General features: G+C 44.9%; 1 protein-coding gene across 1 annotated transcript; it reads right to left on the bottom strand.

The window, feature by feature from the left end:
* Positions 1 to 4,942: 4,942 nt before the first annotated feature.
* On the bottom strand, positions 4,943 to 15,437 carry LOC131559246 (solute carrier family 25 member 47-like). The gene is made up of 6 exons (XM_058807550.1): positions 15,216 to 15,437; positions 9,634 to 9,677; positions 8,687 to 8,758; positions 8,252 to 8,434; positions 5,983 to 6,253; positions 4,943 to 5,229 (listed from the first exon to the last, which is right to left on the bottom strand). The coding sequence occupies exons 1-6, from the start codon at positions 15,241 to 15,243 to the stop codon at positions 4,943 to 4,945; spliced, it is 885 nt and encodes a 294-aa protein (XP_058663533.1). The 5' UTR covers positions 15,244 to 15,437.
* Between the last annotated feature and the right edge of the window lie 2,016 nt (positions 15,438 to 17,453).

Raw genomic sequence — 17,453 nt, 5'->3', positions numbered from 1 at the left:
GAGGTCATATCTCAAAGTAATAAATAGTAGCTCCATTTTCTTTTGTACTCTGTACCTTGGTTTACTAGATTATATGTCTTCTTGGGCTGCTGAGAACATGCTGCACACAAAAAAGTGGTGAATGTTACAAAGGGGATCAGTGCAGAAAGAGTGGACATCTGTGAGTTGAACACTGGGGAAGGAATATCAGACTTGTCTTGCTGTCATCTTCCTCTTTGACATTGGGCAAGATGCAGAAATCTCACTGTACTTTTTTTCTGGACCTTTTTACCTGATCTGAGTGCTTCTGGAAAGAGAAGATCATCAGGAAGCTGTCAGGTCCTTGATATTCTCAGGTGGAAGATAGTATAGAAATGCAAATATTAGTTTCTAAGAATAAATAACAAGTGTTAAATCATGATGTGAAAATTTAACTCACACTGGACACAGGGATGCTTTTAGTACTCTGTTCTCTTTCACTGCACCAGGAGGTTTAAACTAGGGATATTTATTTTAGGATGTATTCCAGTGAGAAAATGCACTTTGTTAAAATACCTCATGTAATATATAATTATCTCCTTTCTCCAAAAGAACTTCAGTGTCTTCACTATGATTCCTGGAAGAAAAATCCAAATTATTAGTTATTTGTTTTGATCTGAACAGTGCTGACTGTTAGATCTGTCTTGCATAGAATAGAAAATTGCTAGCCCAGGTATAGTCTAGCAAAGATGGATGTATTTGATATAGATAACACAAGTGGGTTAACCTGGTTATGTTTGTTCCAGGAGCCAAGGAAAAGGCAGATTGGCAAGGCAAACCTAGGAATATTGCACGAGTTTCAGACTTGTGCTGGAAATAGCAAGGCTTGTTAGCTTTTGTCTTTTTCTTTACAGTTTATGTGAGCTGACATTTCTAATCTAATGCCATTGACTTCAGTGAATTAGTGAAAATGTTTCCCAGAGACTGTCTTCATAACCCACAGGCAAAACATCTCAGTGCCAGCAAGGGCTTAACAATGAGTAAAAAAAACTTTTTTTTTTTTAGAAGTAGTGGAACAATTCTTAGGGGGAAGAAGCAGCTTCTTAAATCCAGTAATAAATAAGCTAAGTCTTAATTGCTTTGGACTTTAAGGATGACCTTCCTGTTCTTGCAGTCTACTCTTTGTCATCTTTAGCCATACATAAAAGATAAGCCTTAAATTGACTTTAAAAGTGCTTTTACAGACTTATAATGCAAATATATTGTTTAAAATATATGCAGATTTGTTCTGCTAGATTTATTTCATTAGCTGAGAATTTATTTTGTTATTCACCAAAGGGAAATATGCTGTAGGAGAAATGGTGCTGTGTTCTAGTCTAGATAAGCAGAAGGATTATTTTACAACAACAATTGAAATATGTTTTGAAAGTTCTAGACAGGAAGGTGATAGGAAAAATATTTGTTTACTGAAGAGCCACTGTTTTCAAGTCCTCTGAGGAATTCATACAACATGCTTCTGAGATGGTTCAGTTTCTCAGAGGAGCCTTGATGAATTTCTGACTCGACTGTAATTACGGTTCATGTCCCAGGAGTCATTTTAAAGGTCAAGATAAGGCAATTTTCAAAAACACACTGAAATGTTACCAGACATCGTTCATTACATTTTCCTCAATTTGCTCATTTTGTCCATCTCACTGTAATAAAAATGTAGATAAAAGTCTATTTTTGTTTACTTTTTTTTTAAGCCTTAAATTACTGTTGCTTTGGGTTTGACCTCTCTTCCTGCCTTTTTATGTGTTGATTTGTCACCTGATGTAGCTGGTTCTTGTTTTGAACTATTGGAACAGGGTGCCTTAGAGCCCCCTTGCAGGTAGAAGGTTCAGACTGCTCCCAGACTGATCCAGTGAAGGGTCAGTTGTGCAGAGGTGACCTGGTCCCAAGCCAGACTGGGTGTCCCTGTGCACAGCAGCCAGCTCTGGGATGGGGGAAGGTCCAGAGACCTGTTTACAGTGACACCTCAGTGGCTTTGGTGTAAACTGGTGCTTGAGTGGAAACACAGTGCTCACCATTTCTGTGCAAAAGCACAGATTCTGATTAGCTTCCCACAGAGCTTCCACAATCCCCAAGAGGAAAGCTGAAACCTGCCTGGATATTCATGAGCATTGTCAGAGCAAGCAGGAACTGTCAGCAACATGGAACCTGATCCTAGTGTGACTTCTAAGAGTTTTTGCCTCAAGGCCACCAACTTTGTTGCTGAAAGAAATTATCTATATGACAAGCTGCAGTCAATATAGCAAAGCAAACCCAATATCAGCACAGCAAATGCGGTGCCTTCTTTCTGCTGGCTGGCCTTCAGCTAGCTGGTTTATCAAAATAAATAGGTCTGTGATCATTACAGTAGCTAAAGGTCAAGATGATACAAAGCAGAAAATAAAGCAGTCAAGTGCTGAAAACCAGAAGCTGAACACCCAGGTGTGTTGTGGTGTGTGTAGTGAAGTACATAATATGTGTCCTGTCAGTAAACAAAAATTGGTTTAAATTCATGTGCCTGTGTTTACAGTACTCACACAGTTCCTGTACCTGTTGCAGTTTGTATCAGCAGCGAGTTCTTACTCAGGTTGTCACACAGACAACCTGAAAAGTAAGATGGTTTTTTTCCCAGGATTGTGAAGCCCTTCCTGAAAGAAGCTGCCTAGAGATACAATTTGCCTCTCATGTAGCATTCGTTCAGACCACATGAGAGCTGCTTATATGTGGTGCTGAACAGCCCGAGGCTTAGAGTTCTCAGCCCCTTGCACTGGCTTCTGCAGCTATTCCAAATCATATTTGCAATCCCTCTGTAATTTCTCTCCCTTGGGATCAGCTATATTTCAGTTACACCCACAGGAGGAGACATTTTTAGTTATCTGAGTGCCTGAGTGTACTGGGAAAGATGGGCTGTTTAATATTCAAACCTTGGGCTGACCATGAATGGTATCAGTGCTGCCTAACAATAAAAGGTTGTTTAGTCTGTTTTACAGGCATTCTTTCACCGTCTCAGTTCAGAGAGTGTAATGCCCGAGAACAAGGTTGGCTGACAATAACATGGCATAAAGGAGTATGGTCCCAAACATCCAGGCAGAGCAGGGGTAAATCACTACCCAGTTAAATGCATCCCTTGTAGAAAGGGTGAGGGTAGTAGACTCTTAAGAGGAATTCCAAACCTCAAGGACATAGTTAAGTCTCCTGTTTTAAGGACCTTCTGACTAAAGGAAGTTTGTGCTGACATTTAAAGCTGTCACCAGTGTGGTAGCTTGCTGAGGCCCTAAGCATTTTGGAGAGAATCCAGTTTAGTGTTGGGCCTTTCATTTCACTCTCCTTAACGTGACATAGTGTGCACCAGCCTGGTCTCTTCACCCTGCTCTTGGATCAGCTGCAGGAGCTAAATGGACCCTTGAAAGAATTTGGGTGCTTGTTCGGTATGATTACACGGCTGTGAACATGTTTAAAAGGCCAGTTGGAGGCTTAGATTTCAGGAGGAGTTGTGAAGTTTTTAATGGTCTCTGTGAGGTAGAAGAGGTTCCCTTTATTCTTGTCTGGGAGCACCTGAATTCTTTAAACTTGTTGTAGTTCTTTCTGAATGTCAAAGGCAGCTGACACATCCTGTCTGCTGCAAAACTGCAGCCAGTGTCATCAACTGGTGAGAGTGACTGCTGACCAGAAGGGTCCTAAATATGAGAATTCCTTTTAAAATACAGTATTCCCCTTTCCCTCCAATCAATGCATTTTTAGCAGAATCTGAGAGGTTGGATCCAGATTGCTTTAAGTGTTGTCATCCAGGGATCAAACCAGAAGCATATATGTTGCCTGTGAGGCAGAATGAGCAAACTAACATTTCTGGGTTTAGGGATTTTCCTTCTGAAGCAATAGCATAGGCACTGGTTTTTCAATTGTCTTTTTCATGAAAAAAGTAGGAAAAAGTAATGAAAAATAAGTAGTAGTAAGATGAGAAAGAAGTAACAGAAAAGCCTGAAATTCTTTCAAAAATGCACCTTTGGCAAAATACATTTAGCTGCTGCTAACAGCACCATTTAAAGGGAGAAGAGTATAGACTTTTAAAAGCTGGGAATCTTGATTATGCTCTACAACTTTGCAGCTCTCTTCCAACTTGCCTAACCCTGCCAGTGCTTGGGTTTCGTGGCAGCCTTTCCTCTGCCAAGCAGAGAGGCTTTGCATCCATCCCTGCCCTCGCTCCAGGATGAGAACAGAGCCTCCAAAGCTGTGCCAAGAGAGGCTGTGCCATGGAGAGCTGCTGCTCCATGGCCTGGGGAGAGGGATGATGCTGTGTGAGGGATTTTCAGGGAGAAAATCCCACAGCCAGCCTGGCTCTGCAGCCAGACCATTCGCACAGTTATGTAAACAGAGCATGGCTGCCACTCATAGAGAGCAGCAGGGAAAAGAAGGGACATTCCTGCTTCAGCTCCTGCCAAGGGAATATAATTGGAGAGTGCTTTGGGAAAATTACTGCTGGGAAGGGGAGGTTGCAGCCTGGAGCACAAATGTGTGAGTCACTCGCTGAATGCAGTGCAGGCATAGCATGTAAAGAGCACATGCTGGAGAGTGTTAAATCTTACACAAACTCCCTCCAGCTCTTTCTTTTGTTGGGAGGATCATTGTCTGTGCCAGTAGAAAAAAATTACTTGATTTATCAAAATCCCTGCTCAGACAAACAAATTATTAGGACATAAAAATTCACAAATGTTTCAAGGGCCTAAGCAGCAGCCACAATCTAAATACCTTAATGAGATAAAAGGGAGGTTTTGTATGAAGCCAAGGCTCCCTGATGAGTTTGTAATCCTGTAAGAATAAAACAATCCATCAATTGTCAGCTTTGGGCTGAAATGTCCATGCTTCTTATGCTGTCCACCAATTCAACAGTTGTTTGTGGATGTTGTCTTACGAAAAAATAAATAAATAAAATACACTTTGGACAGAGTGGAACAAGCTATTTTTTGTTCATATAATGATCTGAAAATCTCAGTACACCTTCATATGTTACAAACACTACCATGTTCACGGGAAAGGCACGAATGCAGTTTAAACCCAGTCCTTTGAAAAGCACTTTTGCCCCCTCCTTTCTCACACTTTCCCTCACACAGTGGATCAGGCCTTTGTACTTGTGCTGGTCTGATTCATCTACTTGCATGCGTGATTTGATGACATCCATGGGAGTACCAAATCCCCAGGCCAGGACTCCAGCAAAACCACCAGAAAGCAGCACAACAAGGAAACCTGCAGGAGAGAGTGAAGGGAGAAGGGCAGTTCACTTGCACCTCATTCAGCTACATCCATCTCAGATTTGACAAGAAACTTTGGTAACTTTATGTTTTTGGGGAGTTATTTTGTGCAGCTCTTGCAGTTGTGCATTTCCAGTGATCTCAGAGAATTTTTGCACGTGACATTTTGAACACCATGTGAAGTACATGAGGTACAGCCTGAGAGCACTCACACCCTCCTCAGATGGATTGAATTTTTATAATTCTCAGGGAGATGCTCTTTTGGTGAATCTTACCTATTCAATCTTTTCTCAAAGTGGATAGTTGCTTTTTGGAGCCAAATCACTACTAAGAACCTGAAGTGTCTTTACCTTCTCTCCCTAAACTTCATATTCAAGCTCTGGGCTGACCCTTGTCTGAGCTCCATGAGGGCTCCCAGGAGCTTTGTCCATGTTTAATTTCTTGTTACCCTGTTTTCACATTAACAGGATTTCATATCCACATTCCAGGCACCAGAGTGTGTGGTGAGAGCCCCTCCTGCAGGAGGAGGAGCTGCTTAGGGACAAGTGGGGACAATGCAGCCCTCACATGCAGGCTGCTGGCACCAGGGCTGGGGCCAAAGCCAGCACACACAGAGCAAATCTTCATGAGGATCTGGGTGAGGTATTATGGGTACTAGGTGATGTTTGCCCAGAGCCTGGTTTCCCTCTTAGTGTGGGACTAAATAAGCCAATTTTGCAGGTAATGCCAGATGCTTTCCAACACCCACCTGGTTTATTTCTCCCATCTGGTGTGAGCCAGTCACACAGAACAGAATAGGAAAGGAAATATACTGCAGAAGCAGAGCAATCCCTGCAGAGTAATGCAGAACAGCCCTTGTAGAGTCCCCCAAAACCTTCCTCCTTGATGATAACCTTCAGACAGTGCAGAGACCCTTGGTACTTTGGCTTGGAAACAGGCTGATGTGTGCTGGAAGGGCATGGGTCCCTCTGAGTCTGCATCCGAACTTTAGCCACCTCACTGGGGTTTGTCAGCACAACCTGCAACACCAGAGAATGGCATTTTAATCCTCACAGTTAAACAGTGCTTTGGTCTCCCTCCTGTAAATTCTTGTCTCCCAGCTTCTCAGGCAATAGCATTGTCTGTGAGCTCCAGCAAGCTCCAGCCTCTCCCCTCTGTCTGTGCTGTTCCACCCAGCAGCAGCAGGACACATGTGAGCAGAGAGAAAGACAAGGCACATTCAACACAGGATATTAAATACCTGTAACTACTTGCTAAACTGGATGGGTGTGGAAAGAGGGACGTCCTCAGCCACAGGGAAGCCAGGGAAGGACATATCAGGGCTCTTGTTTGCATTTGTATTTGAACCAAGACCATCCCAGCTATAAAAATTTAAGCCATGTTGAGTCACTGTCTGTAGGAAGCACCTAGAAGCCTGAGCATCTGGACTGCTCTGTAAGAGGATTGTGGCCAGGCACACATTTCTGCCCAGCATGCCATTGCTGTGATGGGATGAGCTCCACCACATTCACAGCACCTGTGGATGCTCACCCTCATCTGCCTGTGGGAAACTGCTCCTGGACCCAGCCTCGGCCCTGCCTGAGGATCCTGCAGGTTTGAAATGCAGCATTATCGCAGACATCTTTTTATGAAAATCCTTTCTTAGGATTTTTTCTTCCTGAGAAGCTGAGAGGCTCCAGGAACAAAATGTAAACAATGGTTATCTGCTGCTGTGGAATGCAACAGGTGGATCCATGATTGGTCTCGTGTGGATGTTTGGATTTAGTGACCGCTCACGGCAGAGCTGCTCTCTCTCTCTGTCCGAGCCAGCTGCCTTTGTTATCATTCTTTCCTTTCTATTCTCAGCTTTGCTAGCCTTCTGAGATGAAACTTTTCCTTCTATTCTGTTTAATATAGTTATAATGTAATATATATATCATAAAATAATAAATCAAGCCTTCTGAAACATGGAGTCAACATTCTCGTCTCTTCCCTCATCCAAAGACGCCTGTGACCACTGTCACACAGCATCACTTCCCAGGGGTACCCCCTGAGTTTAATCCTGGATGCTTTCACTCCAAGTTCTGTCTGTCTGTCTGTCTTACACAAACACACCCTCCAGCCACTGGGGGAGTTTGCTGCCTATGCTGTGTTCTCTTCCTCGTCCTGCGTTTGCTGCCAAGGTCTGTGTCATGTTAATGGCACGTTCTTAAGCGTCCTGGCGCTGCAAACCAAATCCAGCACGGGCTGCCCAGCAGGCCTGAAGGGGCAGCAAGGGCAGAGCATGACCTCCCCTGCAAAAACAAACCCACCAGGCTTGTTGCAGCTCCCCTGTGGCCTCCCGGACTGAAAAAACATTCCCTGCTTTTCCAGCTGCCTGTGTTTGTGAACAAGTTCTCATGTTGTGCTTTCCCTGCAGGGTGTGAAAAGTGCATATTGTATGGCTCTACGCAGATATTTACCATATGTATTTTGATGTATTGATCAGTAGTGCTGTACTAACCTTTTAATAATAAACATAGTTTTGTAATTAAAAGGTAACTTTTGTAGTTAAAATTAGAACTATGTTAGTGGGATTTTTTTAAGAAAGGAATGAGGCACTCGCACCAGATAGCAGCCACAGGACACCTGAATCTTTCAGAGAAAAAGAATTTATTGCCCTCTTATCAGAAGAAATGAACTTCTTCCCACTTTGAAGGCGCCGTTAGGATTCAGAGGAAGAAGGTGATGATGACCAGACAGAATCCTGTGTTTGAATGGAATTTATGCATCATGTATGAAGTGTATGAATATGCAACAGGTTATTAAGAGTTAATCCTTTGTTAACGGGTGTCCTTTTTTGGGATCGTGCTGCTCAGAAAGAGGTACCCGGACATCCGTAACTCTTTGTCCTTATTGTCTCATATTGTCCTAATTCAATTTGTCCAAATTACTATTACTCTAATTGCATTACTATTTTTATAACTATTTTATTACTATTAAACTTTTAAAATGTTAAAAGCAAGTGATTGGCGTTTTTCACAAGGGTGTTCACCTACCCGGGCAGCGCCGGCAGCAGCTCCAGCCAGAGAAACATCCAGCTTGGACGGCTTGGCATCTGCAGCCCCGTAGCGCAGCTTGCAGAGGGCGCCGAGGAAGTTCTTGTAGGTGCCAAAGGAAACTGAGGAAACCACTGATACAGCGAGGGCTGAGGCGGTCACCCCTTTGTAAAAGCCCCGGACCTCGTGGGAAACAGGACAAAGGCGACTTTTAAGGGTGAGCGGCATGGGAAAGCATCTGCTCAAAAGCACTGGCTGGGCATTGCTGAGCCAAAACAAATTCCCACCTGACAGCTCATCAGCAAAGCTAAATTTCACCCTGAGGGCTCTCCCAGCTGATGCTTGCATGCAATGGTGCCCATCGTCCCCAAAGTGACAGAGGCAGCTCTGCTGCTCTGAAACAAGGCACCTGCAGTGCTGCTGAGAGACACCCACCTTTTCTGTCCTGTACGTTTCCTGAACACAGTGCCAAAATCCTCTGTAGTGGTTCTCAGTCTGAATTCTCACCTAGGAATGAATACAGGGACAACTTTAAAATGCAGATAAAATATTAAAATAAATAAAACAACAAATGCCATAGCAGCAAACCAGATAATTAACCATAAAATAATGTGACCAAATGTGAAAAATGCATGTATTTTATGATTGGCTTTTCACAAATATTAAAATTAATATTATATGTGTTATGTTAGAAAGCAATGCTGTATTAATTCTCTTAAGTAGTGTGTTAAATACAGTTTTAGGTTATAAAAAATGTTAAAATAGAAACAATGCTATGTAAGATACTTTTTTAAAGAAAGGACTTGCAGCAAGATGACTTGCAGCCACAGGACACCTAAATCTTTCAGAGAAAAAGAATTTATTGCCCTCTTATGAGAAGAAACGAACTCCTTCCTGCCTTGAAGACGCTGTTAGGATTCAGAGGAAGAAGTTGACACTGACCAGACAGAATCCTGTATTTGAATGGAATTTATGCATCATGTATGAGGTGTATGAATATGCAACAGGGTATTGTTTTTAAGGGTTAATCGTCTGTTAAGGTGTGTCCTTTTTGCTGCCCAGAAGAAGGTACCCAGATGTCAGTAACTCTTTGTCTTTATTGTCTCATATTGTCCAAATTAAAATTGTCCAAATTATTATTATTTGTATTACTATTTTTATAACCATTTTATTACTATTAAACTTTTAAAATTTTAAAAACAAGTGATTGGTGTTTAATTTCTTTTTTTTTTTAGAGACAAACACAACTAAATACAGTGAGATACAGGGATGCAATGCAGATAAAGTATTATCATGGGACTATTTTTCTGAAAAGGAGGGGGAAAACAAAGGGGCCTCTGTGTTTTTGTTCTATAGTCAAAAAATAAAGCTCCAACAGGTACCTTCACTGTATCCAGTGGATAACCCACGGCTGTGCTTAGGCCACCTGAAACAGAGAATATGTAGGAGATGGTTAACAGCACATGTCACAGCAGAGCTTTCTCCCATCACAGAAGGGCACTGGGGAATAGCAGAAAATAGCTCCAGAGCCCAGCTGTGCCTGGCACCACACTTCTCCAGCTCCAGTAATGACGTTTGAGCCATCAATGACAGAGAAAAATGCAAATTTCTGTGTGGCCAAGGCTCACCCAGAGGAGGAAACAGAGCATAGGAAACTTATCATGAACAACAGGACTGAGGAAGATGAGGCAGGGAGAGACCCTGAGAGCGCTGCCCCACGAAGAATGGAGGGAGGATACCAGGCTGTGCTTGTTTCCCCTCTCAGCTTGGGCACTACAGCTTCTTTGAGCTATGCCCAAGCGTCCCCACTCATAGAGCCTGGAGCAGTTTTGGTTTCCAGGCTCGGCGGGATTTGGGGCAGGCAGGGATTAGTGCTGGGAGTGCCCAGGGGCAGCCAAGCCCGCCCAGCGCAGCATCACATGCGGGGACAGCGTGTCCAATCCTCCAGCAACACACCCTGGAGCTACTCCTGGAGCCTTAAAATAGCCCCTGGATATGCAATAATCCCCTGAGACAAAGCTTAATGGCAAGCAAGGAGGGCTAAAGAGCTCCAACACGGATTTCTCTCTGTAGCAACAACAAATAGATCTCACCTCACTGCATTTCTCAGCTCTGAGCTAAGTGCTAGCAGGTAATGTGCTCACCAGCAAACTTCCTCCCAGTACATCACCTCAGTAATGTACATCACCTCTCAAGCCACCTGAGAGGAAATCAGGCTGCAGAACAATGGAGCTGTGTCCATGTGAGTTATTTAGACAGAGATCAGGTTCATAGAAGTGCTGGAGGAGCCTGTCAGACATTCAGAGATACAGGGCACATCAGGGGGCTTACCTGTTGAAAACTGCCTCTCACTGAGTTCTTCTTTAAAAAAAGAAAAATTAAAACACAAGCTACTCAAAAATGTGTTATCACTGTGGGCATGTTCACCTCCGATTACATGGCTGCTTGAGAGCTCTGGAAAGCTCTCCCATGTTCTGGAGAAAAGCAGCAGCTGCTGTTGTGAGTCACCAGGAGACAATCCCAAAGTGCATTACAGAGGAAAACAACCAACAGCATCTTTCTTGCAGAAAATTGAGGTTTGTTCTTCAAAAACACCTATCAAATCTGACAGCAGATAAACAGCAATGAAGGAGGGGAAAGGGCCTAGATGGAAGAGAGACAGCGATGGAAGAGAGAGGGCAAGGGGGAATACACAGTCAATAATATGGCTTGGAGAAGCACTGGCTGAGGTCCAGGCAGAGAGTGACAATGCACAAAGTCATCTGGGGACACCTGTGCTGTCCCAGGCTCCTGGCCAGAGCAAACAGGGACACAGGCAGCAGATGGGCCACTGCCAGGATGGCAATGCTGCCCTCACAGCTGCAGTGCCCAGGCCGTGCACCCCACCTCAGCTGGGAGGTTGTGACACATCTCATCGTTTTCAGAACTCCTGAACCTTAGAGGAGATGGGCATGGGCTGAGCAGATGCTGGGGACACAGGGGCACCATGCACAGCTAAGTCCTGGCTCACTGCACTGGATGAGGAAGCCAGGAGCTCTGGCACATGCAGATCACACACCAAGGATGATTTGGGCCAGTGTTTGACAAGAACTGACCTCCCTTCTGGAGAAATCACCCTGTTCACATGATAAGATACAGAGACAGCAGCACAGTAGGTTGCCCTAAACAGTCTCTTTCAGCCCTAAAGGCTCCCCATCAACCTGGTTCCAATAAGGATCAAACATCTCCACTTGGTAGGAGACCATAAAAGCAAATTTTTCACTGCTCCCAGCAAAGATGTGAATCCCCCAAACCTCCAAATAACCCAACCTGCCATGAACTGTGCTACTTAGGGGCACAAAGCACTCCAAGCAGTTGTCAGAGCTGAGGAGCTCGGCCAAGTCTACCAAAGGCTGAGGAATGAGGGCTCTGCACACTCTCACATGATATAAATAGCCTGGCACTAAGATAGCATGACCCACACATGCCCTGTTTGCACAGTAAAATCAAAGAAGGCCAGCAATGAACCGTGGGCATACAGGAGAGGGTTCCTGTGGGATTCCTGCTGAGTAACCCTGCATCAGCTGTGACAAAAATAAACAGCAAAAACAAGGGAATTATCTTTTTTGGTTTTAGTGAACCATTTTTCATGCTTCCTTTATCTGAGATATTCTTGGGTATTGAGCAGAGCTTGCAGCATCCCCTACACACACAGAGTGCTCAGAATGGATCACTCACAGCCCCTGTACAAGTCAGGTCACTCTGAGCAAGCAACTCAAATAAAGAGAGATTCTGGTGGGGTGCAATCACAGGGGAGCAAGGGGCAGCTGTACAGAGCCCACGAGGCTGAAACAGCCCTGAGCTGATGGCAAACCTGGCTGAGACACCCAGGAGAAGCAGGGATCAGTGTCCATGCCCTGGATGGGCTGACAGCGACTTTCAAAACCCTTTGTTTTGTGCAGAGTTGGATGTAGCCGTGATATTTTCTGAAAAATCCTTTCCTTAGAATTTTTCCTCCTGAGAAGCTGAGAAGCCTCAGGAACAAAATGTAAATAATTATTATCTGCTGCTGTGGAATGCAACAGGTGGATCCATGATTGGTCTCATAGAGTTGTTTCTAATTAATGGCCAATCACAGTCAGCTGGCTCAGACTTTCTGTCCGAGACACAAACCTTTGTTATCATTCTTGCTTTTCTCTTCTTAGCTAGCCTTCTGATGAAATCCCTTCTTCTATTCTTTTAGTATAGTTTTAATGTAATATATATCATAAAATAATAAATCAAACTTTCTGAAACATGGAGTCAGATCCTCGTCTCTTGCCTCATCCTTGGGCCCCTGTGAACACTGTCACAGTTGGGAACATCAGTGCCCTGACCCTAAGCAAGCTGAGCTTCATTCAGTCACACAACCCCAGCAGGAGCTGCTTTATCTGTAAGGAGACAGCATGTTCCTTCTAGAGGGAGATTATTTTATCTTTCCTTGGACTGCATGTAACCTCCCAGCTGTGGAAAAGCCCAGCCCTGCTGCAGGCCCTGCTGCACTACCACCACCAGGTAAACCTTGGCTTCACTTCCCCAAATCTTAAATCCTGACATAAGAGTCAAATCATCCTCACCCTGCACTCATCACCAGCCCCAGCCATCAATCCCCATTCCCTGCCATGGCCCAGGCTGCTGCTGTAGCAGGGCTAGAAAGTGTGCATGGATCACAGGAAAATTCAAGTCAGAAGAGGCCTTAAGAGGTTTCCAGTCCAACCTCCTGCTCAATTTTACTGGCCAGGAAGGACTCCTTCCTAAAACATCACTAAGCAGGTTTCTCTCATGTTTTTTCTATCTGGAGCCAGAGCAGATCACTGTTTCTGGGGCTGAAGGTGCTGAGTTTCTTTACCTCATTGCCACAGAATCCATTGCCCAGAGGTGATGCACAGTATTTGTGCAGAGGCTGAAATTCAAATGGGCATGACCTCTGCTGTTTTTCAGAGGTGCTTAAGCCAGGCTTTCTCCAAGACACTCTGAAAACAGATCTAGGTCACTAGAGTGTCATTTACTAAACAGAAACTCTTATTTTTTATGTTGCCTCAACTTGCTTGATGCTCCTTAGCTGGGTTTACAGACTCCTTAGGAACATGAGAACTGCTTCAGCTCTGGCAAACATAAACCCCAAAACAAGCTCAGCACCAAAACCATCCCAGTTCTTATAGGCTAGATGTCTAACCCCAGGAGCTATCCCATCTGAGGGGAAGGATGATGGCCTCAGCTTGTCTATGGACAAGCTCTCACCTCTGCCAGCCAGTGAGAAGTTGCAGCATCCCTCCTAGAAGAGCTCTGAGCTGGACATGGAGGACAGGATGGAAAAATCTTGCTCTCTGACAGGCTGAGGTCAGTGAAGCGCCTTACAACAAGCCAAGAATTTTCTGGTCCCAGCTGGATCTCCACAGCCTGCATCCCCTCAGGCTGAGCCTGTGTCCAGGGCACAGGGGAGATTCTTGCTGCATGGCTGGGCAGAACAGGATGCTGGAGCCTGGACAGGGGGTCACAGCACAAACCCTGGCCTTGCATGGGAGCTAGGGCAAAAAACCAAGGGGAATGGCCATGTTCAAACTCTGTTTTCAGCTCTTCATGTTCCCTTGCAAAAGAAGCTTGTCTTTAAGTAACCTGTCTCAAACCATGCTAAAAAACGAAGAAGTCCAAGAAAAAAATGCCATCATCTCTTCCCCACCACGAACATGAAGTCTGAGAGAAGGTTTGGTTAATCCTTCTGGCATGGACATCTCATTGCCAGCCCTAGGCCAGGGCTTCCTTCTCCACAGAGTGCCCTGAAGTTAGAAGGGACACAGCAGGAGAAAGACAAACTATCATGGTGGTGCTGGTTAGATCCTCCTCTCCTGGGAAGGGTCTCCCAACACCCCTGGAAGACCAACACCCCAAGCATGGGCACAACAGGCACCTCCAGGGCTGGATGCTGCTGAGATGCCAAACCTCTCCCCACTGGCACATATTGGGTCATGAGCTATCAAATGGGCAGGGTAATACTCAGCATGGTCCTTCCCAGGACAAACACATCTGCATAGGCTGTTCCTGGTGAGGGGAAATGCCAAATTTCATTGAATGTCAAAGTGAGATCTGTCATGCAGGCTTGGGCTGGATGTCTCAGCCACCTGGTAGGTTCACCTGGCCTTTCTGTCAGTGGTGACCAAAGGCTTTTCTTCTGGTATTTATTGGTATATATTATATTTTATATTTTTTAATATATATATAAAATATAATATATAGGCATATATTATCTTGTATACTCCACTGAATCTAACGAGATTTCAGCAAAGAACTGAGACCAGTGGGTACATTTTGTCGTTTAAAACAAAGATGGGTTTGAGCAGTACATGCTCTAAAAATGTCTAGAATTTAATCACACTTCTCTCCTGTTACTTTTTTTATATACAGCTAACCTACTTTCTCCCAGATCAAAGCCTGCTGCCTGCGCTGAGATCACCATCACAACTGCAAATGCATCTTAACCCAAGATAATGCAAAGGGCGTTCATCCAGACAATCTGAATGCAGTAAGAACATTGTGCTCTCACAAATCACATCCTCAGCCCCCCTGAGACGACATTCCAGCAGCCTACTGGGACCCCTGCATGCCAGACACGTGAGGGTTTCACTGTCAGGGCTATACAAGCTGGCTTGTATCTGCACAAAACCTATTACTCTCTGTCTCTTCCTATTAGTTTTACCCTGTCCCAATGCAATCAGAGTGGAAGAGATTGCAGGCAATGACCTCAGCTGACCAAGCTGCAGCGCTGCCTCTCCAGCAGCTCTGTGAGCCTACTCTGGTCACATTTCCCACTTTGTAAGGAAGAACACACTTTTAACAAGCAGCCCCCCATTTAGACTCTCAGCTCTGCTATTGAGAGCTGCTCCTCAGCTGAACAAGAAGGAAACACAGCCATCTGTTTTGGCCAACAAGCCCCAGTTCATGCATTTACCTCCGATGGCCCCAGCAATGAAATCCATGCAGAGCGCGGCTGCTGCCAAAACCACCCCGAGAGCGCTGGGGAGGAAGGGAGGGGACGAGGATCCTGTTCAGTCTTCCCAGAGCCCTGCCAGTCCTCCAGAAACACTGCTTTGTGACAGGAATCACCTTCCTACAGTCTGCCCTTGCCTCGGGGATTGGGAGCCTTGTGGGTACTGGATGAATCCGTACGCTGTGGCAGAGCTGGGAAGCCTGGAAGTGTTCCAGGAACACAGTGAATAAATAATCCCGTGAAGCCCTGAAATGCTGCGCCAGGGCTGCTGCTCCCTGTGCCCTTTTGCCTGGAAAGTCCCAAGGGGGGGTGGCTCTCAGGGTAAGGCTGGCTGTGAGGGGCCATGCCCTGCTGTTGTTACCAGCCCCAGAAGACAGCTTTGCACACTCGCTTGACAGAGGACACTGCTGGCTGTACCATGGAGATGCTGCATTTGTGGCTATTTGCAGAATTCCTCCTTCCCCTATCCCAGCCCACTCTTTCTTCTTCTGATAAACCACACACCCTTTCCATTAATGGAAATTCCTTCTGCCTTTACCAAGCCATTTTTCTGGATTTTCCTGATGCATGAAGCTGACCCTAACTTTTACATATATCCCCATAGATTATTACCTACTCATTATTTATACAAATTGTGAACCCCAATAATTAACCTAACCACATCCAGAGTATTTGCTTCTATTTCAGACAGAAGCAGCATAGTTCTCCCAGCCCCTGGGGCAGCTCTTCATCTCTTGCTCAGATTCCTAACCCCCTTTCCAATGTCAGCTCCTTGTAGAGAGACCTGCTGATCAAAGGGAACCAGGAGTTCAAGGAAATGTCATATTGCCTGGTTTTGCACAACAGTCCTGTTACAAAAGGGTGCCCCATCTACGTGTGGGAGGTTAAGCTTTGCCCAGAGAGACCCTGGAAACCAAAGTCCTGATGCAATGAAGGGCTTGCCAAGGCGTGACCTGAATTTTACCCCTCTTGTGGAGGTTTTCCCGGGTCAGAGCCAAGGTACATTGGCAGCAAAAGGAAAAGAAAATTTCACAGCTGCTGCCCCCTGGGTCAGCTTTACAGGGGAGCTGAGCACTTCAGTGCCCAGTGCCATTTCCTGCACATTTTCCAGGAACATATTTCTCACTGAAGCATGTATTTGGGGCTGCTGTGGCAGTGACAACAGCTCTGTGTGAGGGCAGAGTTTCTGGGAATTGAAAATGAAAGTATTTTTATTAACTTGCTTCCTGTGATTTCTTATGCATCCTTCCCTGAATGCTTTCTGTTCTGAAGAGAACAGATTATTCCAGTTTAACATCATGCAAGGACAGCAAAAAAAACTTAAAACCACAAGTAAAACATTATCTAGAGAGGTAGCAATGTAGCTGCAAAAACACACTGGGTTATTTAGTAGCTCTTTCTTGTGTCCATACAGGAGTTATTAATGGTTAATAACAGTCTGTGCATGCCAAGTGCAGGGAAATCTGTTGTTTCCTCTTCTCCCATCATCCCATTCTGCTGCTGTCCTGGCAGAACCCCTCCAGCAGCAGAACAGAGATGGGACCTGCTGCGTCAGTGACACACAGGGACAAGGACACAGTCCCCTGGGGAGGGGCAGCCTGGAAGCACATGGGGGTGGGATTTTTCTACACATTGCAGTCACTGGTGTCATATCAGTGAGAAAATAGAGGCTGGCTGGCATTTCACTCTGGCTGACTAAAGCATTTAATACTAATTATTATTTTCCATGAAACGTCAAAAGACCAAGCAAAATTCCTACTTTCTTTAGCTGAGCTGAACAGCTCAAAGGGAATCTTCCTCGTGAAATTGTCTGAGATTGTAAAAAAAACCCAACCAACCCAACCCCCTTCCTTTTGTGGAAGAAAATTAATCCTTTGTTTATTTTTTTACCATCCATTCACACCAATGCTCCTAGCAAAATGTCACTTGCTTTATATAGCAGGAATCTGACTCTATAATCTTCTGATAATGGTTTTGGTCCCTTCAATGGGGCATACCAGGAAAGGTCAGGTTTTCCATCTGACTGGGGTTGCTTTACAAATAGAGGTCATTCAGAAGGTGTCCATGTGAAAGAAGAATATTTTGGGGCTTGAACCATTTCACCTTGACCCATGAAGGTATCCCTGAGACAGCCAGCTCTGAGGAATGCACACACAGAGGTGCCTCAGGGACATCTGCTTCAGCCAGGGCTTAGCACAG

The sequence above is a fragment of the Ammospiza caudacuta genome, chromosome 6, assembly GCF_027887145.1.
Source record: "Ammospiza caudacuta isolate bAmmCau1 chromosome 6, bAmmCau1.pri, whole genome shotgun sequence".
Taxonomy (NCBI): Eukaryota; Metazoa; Chordata; class Aves; order Passeriformes; family Passerellidae; genus Ammospiza; species Ammospiza caudacuta.
This window is presented reverse-complemented; position numbering and strand designations above follow the sequence as displayed.

What these genes read in the sequence shown, in the direction of transcription:
- LOC131559246 (XM_058807550.1), bottom strand. Translation starts at nt 15,243, where the DNA reads ATGGATTTCATTGCTGGGGCCATCGGAG. An exon ending in CATTGCTGGGGCCATCGGAG is followed by an intron (nt 9,678 to 15,215) that starts GTAAATGCATGA and finishes TCTCTGTTTCAG; the next exon opens with GTGGCCTAAGCACAGCCGTG. An exon ending in AGATGGGAGAAATAAACCAG is followed by an intron (nt 5,230 to 5,982) that starts GTGGGTGTTGGA and finishes TCTCTCCTGCAG; the next exon opens with GTTTCCTTGTTGTGCTGCTT.